The sequence below is a fragment of the Giraffa tippelskirchi genome, chromosome 5, assembly GCF_054371585.1.
Source record: "Giraffa tippelskirchi isolate mGirTip1 chromosome 5, T2T-mGirTip1v1.2.pri, whole genome shotgun sequence".
Classification (NCBI taxonomy): domain Eukaryota; kingdom Metazoa; phylum Chordata; class Mammalia; order Artiodactyla; family Giraffidae; genus Giraffa; species Giraffa tippelskirchi.
This window is the reverse complement of record NC_137279.1, coordinates 185990993-186006603: the sequence shown is the minus strand read 5'-3', so window position 1 is coordinate 186006603 and position 15611 is coordinate 185990993. Positions and strand designations below refer to the sequence as shown.

At 46.3% G+C, this 15611-nt stretch overlaps 1 protein-coding gene across 1 annotated transcript in view; it reads right to left on the bottom strand.

Moving 5' to 3' along the window:
* CSMD2 (CUB and Sushi multiple domains 2) overlaps positions 1-15611 on the bottom strand; it is a 667647-nt gene that overhangs the window by 124618 nt on the left and 527418 nt on the right. Inside the window, exons 29-30 of the mRNA XM_081490945.1 lie at positions 12212-12399; positions 858-1052 (exon numbers count right to left, since the gene is read on the bottom strand). Of these exons, the coding sequence (XP_081347071.1) occupies positions 858-1052; positions 12212-12399 (383 nt within the window). The remainder of the gene's footprint in view (positions 1-857; positions 1053-12211; positions 12400-15611) is intronic.

Genomic DNA, 15611 nt, shown 5'->3' with positions numbered 1-15611 from the left:
AACCAGTGATGCTGGCAATGGTCCCTGGAGGCCCAGCCTTGGGGAGCTCTTTAGGAACCTCTGCTCCTACCAGTGGGACCCCGCGGACATGGTCTGCTGCCACTGGGTTGATGTCTGGGCCTGGGCAGTCAGTGTCTGCATGGCTAAGGAGTGGAGGCTTCCCCGAAATAGCCAACTGGGGACACATAGCTCACGTGCCCCAGCCATGGTGCCCACTCCCACAAGGGGTGGACCGCAAAGCCAGCCCTTCTCACCTGGGCAAGGGGCCTCCTTACTTTTTCAATTGAAGTGGCTGCCATGCCCCCATCGTTCTGACATTCCATCGGCTCCCTCTCATCAGGGGTCCCATGGTTAACCCAGATGCCTGTGGAATTAGCTCACCCCACTGGCCTTATTTCTACCCATCGGAACTCACAGGGGTTTTCCCTAGGACGGGGAACAATCTCAGGGTCATTTTTAAACTCCCCCTCCCTGGTGTCTCAGACAGTAAAGAATCTGCCTGCAGTGCATAAGAGCTGGGTTCGATCCCTGGGTTGGGAAGATCCCCTGGAGAAGGAAATGGCAATCCACTCCAGTACTCTTGCCTGGGAAATCCTATGGATAGAGGAGCTTGGCAGGCTACGTCCGTGGGGTTGCAAAGACTTGGACATGACTGAGCGACTAAGCACAGCATAGCGCAAGGACACTGTGTGATCTGAGAGAGATGACACATTGACAGGGACTGGTACCCCTGGTGAATTTCCAGCCTTTCTTATTCACAGTGAACCCAAGGAGCCCTCCTATGAGGACCATGTCCCGCCTGCCCCTTCCCCTAGCCTCAGCCCCTTCCGCCTCACTGCCTCTGCCCCAGCCTCCACCTGTGCACACTGGCCGGGGATGGTTCCACACTGGCTTCCCATCAGGCCCCAGGATGCAGCTCAGGGTGGAGGAGCCCTCCACCTCGTAGCCTCCATGGCAGTAGTAGGTGATGGAGGAGCCCAGCTTCAGGTCGGACCCCACTCGCGTGCCGTTCTTGATGGAACCGGGATCAAAACACGACTCCCGTGGGTTTTCTGGAAAAAAGAAAAATAAACACATATACACAGAGAGCTAGCTCATCAGTGGCCTAATTCCAGGGCACAGCACCTGTGGGGAGACCCTGACACTGATTAGCCACAGAGGATATGGGGATTGGGGACTGACAGGTCTATTCCGGTCTGGAAACCCCTCTAAATTTGGTTAAAAACTGGAACTGGAGAGTGAAATAATGCCACTTGCAGCAACATGTACAGACCTAGAGATGATCATACTAAGTAAAGTAATTCAGACAAAGATAAATACCGCACGTATCACTTAGATGTCAAATCTAAAAAGTGATGCAAATACACTTATTTACAAAACAGACCCACAGACTTTGAAAACAAATTTATGGTTACCAAAGGGGAGGGGTTGTGGGGGAGGGATAAATTAAGAGTTTGGGATTAACAGATACCACCACTCCAAGTAAAACAAGGAAATGGCAACCCACTCCAGTATTCTTGTCTGGAGAATCTCCATGGACATAGGAGCCTGGCGGGCTGCAGTCCATGGGGTCGCAAAGAGTCAGAAATGACTGAGCAACTAAGCGTACTGTATAGCACAGGGAACTCAGTATTCTGTGATAACCTAGAGGGGAAAAGAATCCGAAAAGAATGGGTATATGCATATGCTTAACTATCAATTTGCTGTTCATCTGAAACCAAGACACGCTGTAAAATCAACAATGTGTGCACGCGTAGTCGCTTCAGTCACGTACGACTCTCTGCTACCCTATGGATTGTAGCCCGTCAGGCTCCTCTGTCCATGGGATTCTCCAGGCAAGAATACTGGAGTGGGTTGCTGTGCCCACCTCCAGGGGATCTTCCTGACCCAGGGATCAAACCCATGTCTCTTATGTCTCCTGCATTGGCTGGTGGGTTCTTTACCACTAGCACCACCTGGGAAGCCCATAAATCAACTATATTCCAACATAAAATAAAAACTAAATTAAAAATTAAAAAAGAAAGACACTAGGGCTAGAAGTCATTTTGAAGAGTGAAATCTCCCTTCTTCTTGCCCTGACCCTCCAAGGAGGGAGGCCCTCTCTCACCCCTGACTCACTCCTCTCAGGGCAGGCACACATTGCTCTGACTGATGGGAACTGACATGCCGTGGTTCATATCTCAGTCGTGACCGGGTCACGATGGTGAAGGTCAGTACTTGGGCATAGTCCATCCCTTTGCTCAGCTTTGAGCCTTCACCCTCAGCATGGAGCCTCCTGGTTTCTAGAAGCTTGCATTTGCGCCCTGATGATGGGATGGCCCTGCTCATTGTCTCTGCCTAGAGCTTAGGGTGGAGCAGTTTCAGATACACTGCTAAGTTTAAACTCAAGTGGGATCCAGAAAATGGTCCCTTGCCTAACAGAGGACCCCTCAGTGGTTTCCTCATGTGCCCTGTGTTGTATCACCTTGACCCCCACCTTGATCAAATCTGTCTTTCCCCAAACGTTAGCATCTCTGGCCAGAATGCAACTGACTACTGGGTGACCCATTTGTGAATTGCAGAGGTACAGGGAAACGTCACCAGGTCTTAAACTTCATCTTTTCTTTTATAAATTCAGAGTGGATCAAATATTATTTGAAGTTCAGAAAACTTAAGTAACTTGGAACCAAGTTCACATAGCTCATATGAGGTGGAAAAAGCTGTGGCACCCAAAATTCATTCCTCTCACCTGATCCTTTTAAGTAACGGAACCCAGGGTTTATCCAGAATATCAAGGCACCAGCTAAGATCTATACCTTCCAGCGTCCCAGGCAGCTAGATCTGGTCAAAGAGTAGTGGACACAGTCAGGTCAGATCACTGCCTCCCAAATCACTCAGAGGAAAAGCCCCAATCCTTACAAGTCTCCAAGGTCCTGCACACCCTGCCCCAATCGTCCCTCTGTGACCTTGATTCTATTGTCCCTTTGCTACCTTTGCTCTGATCACATTGGTCTCTGTGTGCATTCTTCCATCCTCATGGCTCCCTTGTCACTTCTTGCAGGACTTAGCTCAATATCTCCTTCTCAGTGACACTTCTCTGACCAACTCTCTTTGTTTCTTTTTAATTTAAAAAAGTTAAAAAAATTTTTGGCTGTGCCACATGGCACTTGAACTCGAATCCCTTACATTGGAAGCACAGAGTCTTAACCACTGGACTGCCAAGGAAGTCCCCTGGCCAGCTTTAAAATTGTGATATTCCTCTCCCCAGCACTCCCCATCACCCTTCTCTGCTTTATTCTCTGCACTGAGGTCAATACTATCTCATACACCATATAGTTACCTAATTTCTTTCTATCTCCCTCTACTAGAATGTAGGTTCCAGGAAGGCAGCTTTCCAGTTTTGTTCACTGTTGTAGTCCAGTGCCTGGCATATGATAGGCACTCAATAAATATTTCTTAAGTGTGTCAGGAAGATTCCCTGGAGTAGGAAATGGTAACCCACTCCAGTATTCTTCCCTGGCAAGTCCCATGGATAGAGAAGCCTGGCAGGCTACAGTCCATGGGGTTGCAAAGAGTTGGACATGACTGAATTGAATTCGCATGCATGTAGTCCAGTGCCTGGCATATGATAGGCACTCAATAAATACTTCTTAAGTGGAGAAAACTCTTGAGAGTCCCTTGGACAGAAAGGAGATCAAATCAGTCAATCCTAAAGGAAATCGACCCTGAATATTCATTGGAAGGACTGATGCTAAGCTGAAGCTCCAATACTTTGGCCACCTGATGTGAACAGCTGACTTTTTGGAAAAGACACTGATGCTGGGAAAGACTGAGGGCAGGAGGAGAAGGGGGTGACAGAGGATGAGATGGCTGGATGGCATCACCGACTCAATAGACATGAGTTTGAGCAACTCTGGGAGATAGTGAAGGACAGGGAAGCCTGTTATTCTGCAGTCCATGGGGTCTCAAAGAGTTAGACACGACTTAGCAACTGAACAACAAAGTGGATACATGTGGGACTTCTGGAAACAGTGCTGAAGGGAAGGCGACTCAGCTGAGAGAATATTCATTGACCCTTCCTTCTTTTTCCCTTCCTCCTTCCCACAGTTTGGAACTCAGATGTGGTGGATGGACCTCCAGTCGCCACCTTGGATCCTGAGATAACCTCGAGGACAGGAGCCACGTAGCCAAGATACAGCAGAAAGACACAAGGAGCCTAGATGGAGACACTTCCACAGTTTTGGATGGAAATCTTCAGATTTCTTTCACAGAAGAATAGACTTCTACCTCATATAAACATCTGTGCTTCTGGGTAACTGCCACACTGGCATACTCAGCTGGATATGACTGCCCAGAACATTACTCTACGTCAGAGAGTCCTTTCCTCCCTTCTATGTGTGGCAAACTCCTATACTTTTCAACGCCGTGCTCTCCTGAGCAAATGTCCTGAATGTTGCCTTCTTTCTGGCAGAATTTCATTTTTCTTTTCTTGATTATCTTGGTAGGTCGGGTAAGTGCATTTCTTTCCAGTGGGTTCTGAACTCCTAAAGGACAGGGATCCATCATTGATTCTTCTCATAACCCTGGCAATTAGCACAGAACTTGGCACTAGGGCTGACTCTATTTGGCACATAATAGGGGCTTAATAAATGGACACTGAGTTGATTGGCTGAACACCTCTAGACTTAGAAAATCAACAACCACATCAATGAGCCAACTACATACTCTATTCTATCACTGCTCACATGTCAGAGCAAGAAGAGCTCATCATTCTAAGCACTGTCACATTAATAATAACGACAAGGCTAATGACAATGATGATAGCCCCTTAAACAGGAATATCGTTTTGTAATTTTCAAAGCACTTTCCAATCTGTTATCTTACTTGTATCTCACAATACCCTCTGCAGTAGGAAGGGTCAGGTATGCTTCTGTTCCGGTTATAGATGAGGAATGTGGTGATCAGAGAGGCTAAATGAGTTTTCCAAGCCATTCAACTATTAAGAGGTAGAGTTAATACCAAAATCAGGTCTTCAGGCTGCCAAACGAGAGCTCAGCTGTGAATGATAAAACTAAATGACTAAAACATCATGATGATAATAACAAATAAGCCCCAAGCCCTCCAAAATGAGAAAATTAAAAGAACCAGATTCTTTTTATCCTAATAGATAAGGCCTGTTTCCAAATGCAATAACAGCAAAATATTGAAAATGACAACCCAAACAGTATGGAACTGGTTTAACAAAGTTGGATTAGAGCCATTCACTGAAATGTAAGCAACCTTTGGAAAGAATAGCAATTGCTTCTTGGCCTTTTGGCTAAGATCAAGTAGAAAGAATAGCAAAAGTCTTTGAATACTGATATGGAAAGGTGCCCAAGGTCTATTGTTGGGCAGAACCCAAAACAAAGCTCAAAAAAGAAAAGCCAATCCATATTACAGATTATATACAGTGCGATACCCATTCATATAGGCAGGGATCTGCAAACTGCAGTCCACTGACTCGCTACTGCCTGTTGTTGTAAATAAAGTTTTATTGGAACACAGCCACGCCCATTTGTTTACATATTGTCTATGACTGTTTTAGCATTATAACAGCAGAACTGATAGTAGCAGAGACCATCTGGCTTGCTAAACCTAAAATATTTACTCTCTGGTCCTTTACGGAAAAGTTTGCCGACCTCTGGTATAGAATTTATATTACTTTATATATGTATATATAATATCTGGAATGAGATAACAAGCCATTTATACTGGTACTTTAGGGGATGGTAGTATTGGGAGATGCTAAGTTTTTAGAGCATATCTTAAATGCTTCTGTATTAGTTGAATTTTTCTGATATGTGTTACTTTTCTTATATATTTATTTTTGTAGAGCATCTTACTTTTATAGTTTTAATTCATTATCCTTTCCACCATAAAACTATACATCAATGTGCTCCTCTATTAGTCATAAAATGGAATAATCATTAAAATTAGAGTAATTATGTTTTTCAGAGATTCCATCTGGATTATGTGCCCTAAAATGGCATTAAGGGCATAAGATTCTAAAAGAGAGCATACATTATTTTATTTTCCAGAATTATGATATTGCTGGATCAAAAAGTTAGAAGGATAACATATTGTACACATGATGCTTCTCCTTTCTGACTTGGAAAAGGTATAGAAATATTCAACATATTAAAGACATCAATATTAGTTAATGATGATATGATAGTAGGTTATCAATGAGCTCTGATTTCAAAATCAGTAATTTCTGTCTTCTCTTTTAAATACTCTATTTGTCCTGCTATCCAGTGTTATAATAGTTATAAGGAATACTTCTGTATTCTTTGTTATTTGAAAAATGTTTACACTTAGAAAAATCTGAAGCCAAACATGTGTTAAGTTGAAACTAAGCATAAAGGAAGAGATCTTGAATTTAGAAAGACCAGGGCAGAGCTGAGTGGGGGGAGCAGATGTGGAAATCTGGTAGGAAGTCCTCCGCTTACAGTGTTACTTTTAAGGGCTTGAAAGAGAAAATAGGTACTTTTTAGTACTTTTTGGAAAAGTTGACTCATCCTGGCATTTCCTGAGTTTTTCAGATTCTCTAACACTTACTCTGAACTCTTCTTCCTTCTGTCTGAAACCCTCTCCACTCCTGCTCTTACAGAGGGGGCTTCTTCTCAACCTTTAGGTCTCTTTTGGAGCTTCATCTGCTTGGTGAGGCCGTCACCATTCTGAAGCGGGGTCCCCATTTCTCTTCCTTACGGTGGTTTGTTCTCCCCTCACTTCTTACGCTTCTCGCTTCTTGTTCGTCTCCTTGTTTATCGTGTTTCCTCACCTTCGTGTTCCCCTCACGTTGGGACTGTGACCCTTTTGCTCACCGCTGTGTCCTCCGCATACAGCGCAGGGCGTGCCATGAAGTAGGAGTTTAATAAGCATTTGTTGAGTGAATGAATGGTTTCTAGACACATGCATGGATGTCCTAGCCTGTCCTGGCCCAAGAAGAAATCACCACACCTGCTGGAAGATGAGAATAAAGGTCCCTCCCTACCACCTTACTGGTTTTTCTGGTCTGGAAAAAGACACTAAACCTCCCTGGGACTTGTTTTTCAAAACTGTATTCAAAAGACAGGATTCTCCCCATTCCCTGTGCATCCTTCTAGCAGATGGTAAAACTACCCAGGAGGCTGCATTCAGATGAGAAGTGCGCCAGAACGTGGGCTAATAGAGATCCACAGCTGACATGACTGCATTCAGAATCATCTCTTAGAAGGGCTGCCCAGCGATGACTGAGCCAGCACAGCCACCTTCCAAGAGCACCTGAACAGAGACACCTACAGTCCCACCCCACCCACCCATCCTCGCCTTATATAGGAGGACCTCCAACATTCCATTGTAGTAGAAATGCCTGTGAGCTTAGGATGTGAACTCCACGGAGGCCTGGACTTTGTTTTGTTACTTGCTCTGTTCTCAGGCTCTCTAGCAGTGTCTAGCACATAGTAGGTGCTCAAAAAATGTTACTCAGTGAGAAAATGAATCAAAATGCCTGATCTTCCCTTGCCCCTTATGTAAAAGCTTAATCCTACGACACCGCTCAGGGGACCTCTGACTTAAACTTGTCAATCTGATGGTTCCTTTGGGATTGGGAGTTGGGATACAAACTGGGAAGTGATTCAAAGCCAAGAGGGAGGCAACCCTGCTGTCCTAGGAGAATGGAGAAGCAAAGAAAACTAACCTACAAAGAAAGGTTAATGTAGCAAATACTCACAAAGGAGCTGGGAGCAGGCTGAGTGGTTCTGGAGATGGAGGAGGACCATCCTCACATTCAACCTCTGATTCTCCCATCTTGACTGTAATCCCCTTGGGACATCACACTCCCTGCCCTTGGGGCTCTTATATTCTAAAAATGCATTCCATTTTGATGCTAAGTGAGAGTGAGTTTTTATCATCAATATTGTTAAAATACAGAATGCTCTTTAGATCAAATCAGTTTGGCTGTTAGTTTTCTTTTTATAACAAAGTCTTTCTGTCTCAAGTTGGTTTAAGCGTTTCTGTTTTTCACCTTTTTATAATAAATTAACTCCTTTTTCTTCTTAATGGTTTCTTCATAGGAACTAAATGATCCCTCACTAAGATGGGACCAAATTGTTTTTGCTTTTCCCTTAGGAAGTTGGCAGGAAATAAGGAAAGACTCCTGGTCTGTTCACCCTGGATCAAAAGAGGGATTGACTTGGGTAAGAGAGTGGTTTTCACTGGGCTAAGCCCAGCTGAGTCTGGCAACATCTCTTGATGTGGATCCTCACACCTCCCAAAGCAGAACCATTGAAACCACAGCTCCATGGAGATCCAGATCCTCAGCATTAGTGGAGCCCAGGATCTCTCCAAAAGACAGGATTCTGCCTTTGGACAGAACATGGCTTCTAGATAAATGCGGCCAACTATTCTTTTCCTAAGAATCCACACCTGCCTCAGTGTGCATGTCCTCCATGGGCTACCAACTCAACCAAGGGTGTTCTATAGACTCGCAGAGTGTAGAGTATCTAAATTCTTTGCTCTGGATTGGAGAAGTATACAGGACACATGCATGCACAAATCACAAATATTCATATATTTTAAATATATGTCCCATTCTACCAGGCTAGTTCAATGAACAAAGGTTCTATCTTCCAGACAAAGGCAGAACAAATGAAATGTCTATCACACAGGAGGAGAAAGGAAATGGGATGGAAAAGCAAAGATCAAAGTGTGTGCCAACTACTATCAAGCCCGCTGCCAGGGGCTGTGCCTATTGACCAGTCCTCACAACTACCTCTTCATAGAGTACCACTGTCCCTCTCGGACAGGCATGGAAGTGATTCTCAGAGAAGTTAAGTAACTTGTTTAAGGCCATATAGGTGATAAGTGATGGCGATCTCCCTTATATAGATATTGAACGTGAGGGAATATCATCAAGTTCTTGGGATCCGGTAGCAGAGTAGACCCATTCCAGGAACCCAGGGATATGGAGAAGGAGACCATGGGATCTCCCTGGGTTCCACCAAATGGGCTACCTGACCAGAGGCCTGGGACATAGTAGAGAGGTGATCCAGATTTGGAGGTGTGTAATCTGAGAAGGAAGGAAGGAAGGTCCAGGTCTCACCAGGTACCTCCCACCCCAAGTAGACACATTCATTTGGCACTTGCAGCTCAGATCCTCATAAGGTGGTAGAAGGTGCGTGGTGGGCTGTGTCTCCCCCCTTGTCCCTCCCCAGTAACTGGCCTCCTTTGGCTGCTTGGCAGGCTCAGGTGGCTGCTTGGAAGACCCTATTCCCTGGAGCTTTGTTCTGTATCTGAGGACGCTTCCAGATCTGGTCTTAGGCCAACAGCTGAACATGGAAGGAGCTTCTTTGGGAATGAGGACCTAGAGGTGTGGCTCTAGCACATGGATTTGCAGAGAAGACCTGGGGGAGGGGAGACCACAGCCAGGTTGCCATGACAAGGGGACCAGGGAGGAAGCCGAGGGAGTTTCTACCCTGTAGTCACTGAACCCAGGGATGATGAAATGCAGTCATCTTATAAGAAGGTTGAAAATGGTGACATTTGGGGTAAAATTTTAGAATCCCTGCCACGTAGAAGACTCAGGTGGGACAAGCTAGATGTCGCTCTGATTGTTGCTAAGGCCTGGCTAGGGTGGCTCCAAGTGCCACTTTTGTGTGACTTCTAGCTGTGTTCAGCCACTTGACAGGGAATTTAATAAAGGGTGCAGTTGTGCAAGGTTTATGCAATTAAAGGATCAGGGAGCAGGAAAATTGAGGGTACCGATGAAAGTGTAATTAAAGAGATGAATAATAAAAAGTGAAGATGATGACATGGCAGTGGGGATGGTGGTGGGTGGAGCAATCGGGGTCCTGGCTGAACCTAAGACATGCCTTCTGTTAGCATTCCACAACTTGTGACTGTGTCTGTTCTGATATCAGCATGTGGAGACTGAGTGCAGGAGGTTTATCAAATGGTGGTTATCGAGAGGAAGAGAGGATGGCAAAGAATCTAGGCCAGTCCCACGAGGAAGGACGACCACAGGCAAAACTTTCTCTAACTTGTGTCCCAAGCATCTTTGAGAATTGTGTCTGACACATAGCAGGCGACTGAGAGTTACGAGGATTTCGGTGAGTCAATGGATGTGAACTGCTCAGGACACTGCTGGCTGTTGGCAGACTACTAAATTAACCACTGTTATGATTAGGATTATTTGTGTGCTCGTGTGAATTATTCCTAGGAGTTGCCACAAATATTTAATTAAGGGACACTTTAAAAGGTTGCTGAAGCCCCACATTAATCAAGTGGGGGACGTGAGCCCAGAACTTTTTAATTTTAACTGGTACTGTGACCCCATTTGTACACACAGGCTGATGAGTCTGGCGGAACTTGGGTTACAGTAGCGATAACAAAATCCATCATCCCCAGAGTATCTACAGAGTACTTAGTCCATCCTGGGCACTATCCTCCTTCATTTCATTTATATGTATAAAATATCTTTTAATTTAACCTTCTGCAACATAACTATTATGATCACCATTTTATAGCTGGAGAAATGGGTTCCAAGAGATAATAACTAAGCAAGCTCACAAATCAAGCAAAAGATGGAGCTAGGATCTAGATAATGGGGCCTGGGATCATTAGAGAAAAAGAAAAGGTCAAAAAGAGAATAACAGAGTAGGAGAAAGTGAAGTGCTCGAGAACCTGGAATATTCCTCCTGCTGCTGCTATGACTGGAATATTACAGAATGTTTGCAAGGTGCCAGGCCCCAGACCTGGGCTTTCATGCTTGGATTCATCAAGTGCGTTTCTGTGCTGTAGGAATTATTCTACCATCATTTTGTAGATGCAGACATAGAGTTTTGGAGAGGTTAAATAATTTGCTCCAGGCCATACACACTATTGACCTGGGGATTTTTGCAGAAAGAAACACCTATGGCTGGTGATTTGCTGTAAATGCTGGGAAGGATTGACGGCAAGAGGAGAAGGGGGTGACAAAGGATGAGATGGTTGTATGGCATCACCAACCCAGTGGACATGAGTTTGAGCAAACTCTGGGAGACAGTGAAGGACAGGGAAGGCTGGCGTGCTGTGGTCCACGGGGTCGCAAAGTGTCGGAAACGACTGAGCAACAGAACAACAACAAGTGAATATTGAAACACACCAGTCAATAACATTTGGGTAACAAAAGACATTCACATGTCTCTGGTCAATAAGTCCTTAAGCAGTAAACATGAGCCCTGTACCCAGTTGATCTGATGTCAACGCTCTTGCTCAGGCAGGGACCAAGGCCTGTGTCAGTAAGCAGATTTTTATGCAAACGCAGCCATGCCCATTCCTTTCTGTTCCATCTTTGGCTGCTTTTGTGCTATAGCGGCATCAGTAGCACAGAGTAACAGTGATATAGACGCATGGCTCACAAACCTGAACTATTTACTGTCTGGCCCTTCAAGAAAAAAAATCTGCTGACCTCGGCTCGACCCCCATACCCTTCAGCTTGCTTTCATTAATCCAAAAGTGGAATGAGAACAAAAGGATGGGATAGCTGGAGGGATGAGAAAATGTGATCAAAAGGTGTCATTCTGTAGTGACCTATATGGGAGGAGAGTCTGACAGGGAATGGACCCACATATACGGGTGGCTGAATCACTTTGCTGTGTGCCTGATATTAACACAACACTGTAAATCCACTGTGCTCCAATATAAAATAAAAATTAGATGAAAAAGAGTGTCAGAAAGTGTCCAGCTTATGACAGGGTGCCAGAGGATGGCCAAGCAGTGGCCTTGGGACAGAGATCCAGGCACCATGACCCCAGGAGTTGGGTGGGCCCTGCATTTATCCAGGAGGGTGGGAGGCTTCGGGGTAGAGAGGGAGACTGAACCTCATATCAGAACCCTCAGCAAATGCAGGGGTGTGGCCATGAAGATGCCGGCTGATCGCTTGGGCTGAAGTTATGAGACTGAAGAAGGTCTAGACTTGACCCTCATAGAAAAGGGAGTAAATGGGAGTCGTGATGTCAAAACAGAAACGAGGAGCAGAAAGAAAGCAAGGCCCCTTTTCTCCCAGGCCTGGGGCAGCTGGGTGTGAGGGCCACAGAAAGGCAGGGGCTCTGCAGGTGGCAGCAGGCTCCCCGTGACCCTGTCCAACCTTCTCCTCGCCACACTACACCTCCCCCATCCCTGGCCAGGTGTGGTTGGCCCTGCCCACGTCATCTCTGCTCCGCCGGGCCCCTACCTGTGTAGTCGATGACAAAGCCGGTGTTGCTCACTGAAGCATCGCTGCGGAAGGCAAGGAAGAGGCTGTTGCTGCTGCTCTCGATGCGGCCGGGGAGCTGGGAGCCGTAGAAGCTTCCTATGAGGGGGCTGAGAGAGTCCCGTCCGTCGTAGATATGGAGGAAGTCATAGCCAGGCTCCAAGTTAAAGCTGGGGAACAAACACATCCCGACCCCACCCCGCTGAGGTCACATAAAGGCTGGTACCCAGCCTCGGGCTCAACCAAAGGATGGGGCCTCCCACACAGCAAGTTCTCCAGCCCCCACCAGCGCCCAATCCCCTAGACCTCCTGGTGGGGATGGAAGGATGTATCCCCCCCCCACCCCCGACCTCCCAGTGAGAGAGACGGTGGACAAGGCAGGCTTGGACAGAGCCGCCAGATTCTAGCATCAGGGTCCAGAAAGCTGGAGCCAAAAGCCTAACACCCTCTTTTTTTAAAAAAGGTATTTTTAAAAATTGAACTATATTTGACATTGGCATATAAATTTGAGGGGTACAACATGCTGATTGACTATATTTATATATTGTTATATGATTTCCTCTGTAGCGATAATTAGCACCTCTGTCACATCATATAATTATCGTTTCTCTTTAGTGGTTGGAATAATTAAGATCTAGCCTATTAGCAAGTTTGATGATTATAACACAACATTGTTGTCTATATTCACTACATTGCGCACAGAAGGGAAAATCAGCTATCAGCTGTACACATTGAGTGGTCAGAACCCACAGAGCAGGCCCAGAAGCCAGGTCTCTTACCTGCCTCTTCTATTCTTTACACTGTCCTAAGCTGCACCCCCTTTTCTGAGGAGTGAGAGCCAGCCAGGTAGCCATTCACTGGCAGGAAGGGGCTTGTTCTCATGAAGGACCCTTGCTGCATTCATTCCCCACCCCCCAGCCAGTTTTCAGCGAACCCCATTCCTGGCTCCCCCAGGTGTGTCTCTTTCTAAGTAATCCTGACCCTGGTCTAGGAAAAAAAAAACCCATTTTACAAACCTTCTCAGCTTAGCAAATTGAACCTTAGAGCTCTTGAGTGTCATTTATCCTACTGAAATGGCTTGAGTGAAAATGAGGGGAAATGCCACGGACTGGCAAGAATATGGAGCCACTGGAACCCTCACCTCCTGCTGGTTGGGGGGTGAATTGGTTCAACCACGTGGGGAAACTGTCCTGCAGTATCTGCTAGACCTGAACCTATGCCTGCCCTACAGTGCAGCACTTCCCCTCTAGGTATACACCCAACAAGGGCGACTGGTGCCAACCAAGGATGCCAAGATGGAAACCACAGAAGTAAACGGGTTTGTGGAGAACAGTGGTCTGATGCCAACTTGTTCAAAGCCCAGCTATGGGTTGGGATATTTAGATCCTCCACTTGGCTGGACTGAGAACCAAACGGTGCTTCTACCCTTCAACTAAGTGAGACATGGCAGAGAGAGGAGGCCATTTACTGTCTAGGATAGTAGGTGGCGATAGAGCTGGCAGAGAGATAGGACGTGGGTCTGGGAGGACTAGACATGGGGCCACATATGCACTGGTTTCCCTCCTACACAGCACCCTCTCACACTTCTGTCAGTTGCAGGGTCACCCCACCATGGCTGGGTGGTATGGCCTTCTTGACCCCATAGTTCAGTTCCTCCACCTGCTCTTTCAAAGGTCACCAAGGAAGGGTTTGGGAGTGAGTCAGTTTGGATTCATTTCCAAAAGCCCTCCATCTGCCCCTGTCTCTCTGCAACCACGGGGTTTTATCTGAGCACCCTCAGTATGCCGGCCACTGTGCAAGGTGCCCAGGACGCAGGGATGTCAGACACCATCCCTTCTTCAAGACGGTTCTGGATTTGAAGGAAGGGACAGACGTGAAGACAACAAAGTCTAAAGTCTGTGCAGGCTAGTGGGAACACGGCAGCAAGTTCATCATGGAGGATGGGAGTGAAATTTGTCTTGGGGCATTAGAAGACCCTCAGTGATCGGACAAGGAGGAGAAAGGAAATCACAGTGAGGGGATAAGCAGAAGCACAGTCACGAAGTATGAAATAGTCTTGGCAACTGTGAGTAGTTCAGTCTGGCTGGAGCTCAGGGTTAGGACCAGGTGGGGGAACTGAGGGGAGAGGCAGGCGGGGGCCAGATGGTTTGGAATGAAACTCAAAAGACTGGACCAAAAATAAAAACCCCAAACAAACAACTCCCCCCACCCCCAATTAAAACCCCAAACAATGTCTCCCTCTTATAGAGAAGAGGGAGACTTTGAAGTATTAAAAAACTAGGGATATATTTGTTTCTTTCTTTTTTTTTAAACCGAGGTATAATTTATACAAGGTGGAATGATCAGCTCTTAGGGATACCACTCCTTCAGTTTTGACACGTGTCTATCAAGACCCAAGGTTTTCACTATCCCCCAAAGTTCCCGGGGCGGGCCCCTTCTCAATCAATCTTCCCCACCCCCAGAAGATACCATTGAGCTGACTTTTTATCACTGTAGATTGGTCTTGCTGATTCTAAAATTTCATTTAAGTGGAATCATACATTATGTACTCATGTGTGTCTGTCTTCTGTCGCTCATTGTGATATTTTTGAGGCTCTTCCACGTTGCTGCATGTGTCAGTAGTTCATTTCCTTTTATTGCTGAGTAGTGTATTATCGTGTGTTAAAATGGTAAATGAGGTGCATATTTCAGCGTTTTCCAGTGACAGCATCACTCCAACACCGAGCTAAAGATGAGGTTGGCACAGAGGACAAGATGGAGCAGAGAAACCAGTTAGGAGCCTGGGGCAGTAATCTAGACAGGAAACAATAAGGGCATCAACCAAGACAGTAGCTGGGAGGATGGAGAAGAGGGGAAAAGCTAAGGTTAACACAGCGGAGGCTCTATGCCTTGGCCACTAACAGAAGAAGCAGTGAAGATGGACAGTGGGGTCGCCCCCAATTTTCAGAATAGAGATCATCAAAGGGGAGAAGCAAGGGGCTTAGTTTTGTATCTGTTGTAATAACGAAGCCTGCAGGTATCGGACAGAGACTGTCCAATAGTTGGCTATGGAGCCCGCAGCCCACAAGAGAGTCTGCGTGGGTGGCAGACTGGAGTCTCCAGTTTACAAGAGGTGAGTGAAGCGTCGGAGTGGATGAGCTTGTCCAGGGAGGAGGTGTGGCAGGCAGACAGAAGGGCCTGTGACAGAGCCTGGCAGAGGGCGAGGGGCATGAGAAAGAATCCACAAACTCCCAGAAGCTGGAGAGCCAGAGGGGTAAGTTCACAAAGCCAAGGGGAAAAGCAGGAGAAGCATGCAGGGAGTAATAAAGAGATGCGGTTGGACAAAGTGTGGAAAGTACAGTTTGGTTTGACAGCCAGGAGTGCAGAGGAGTTGCCAGTGGAA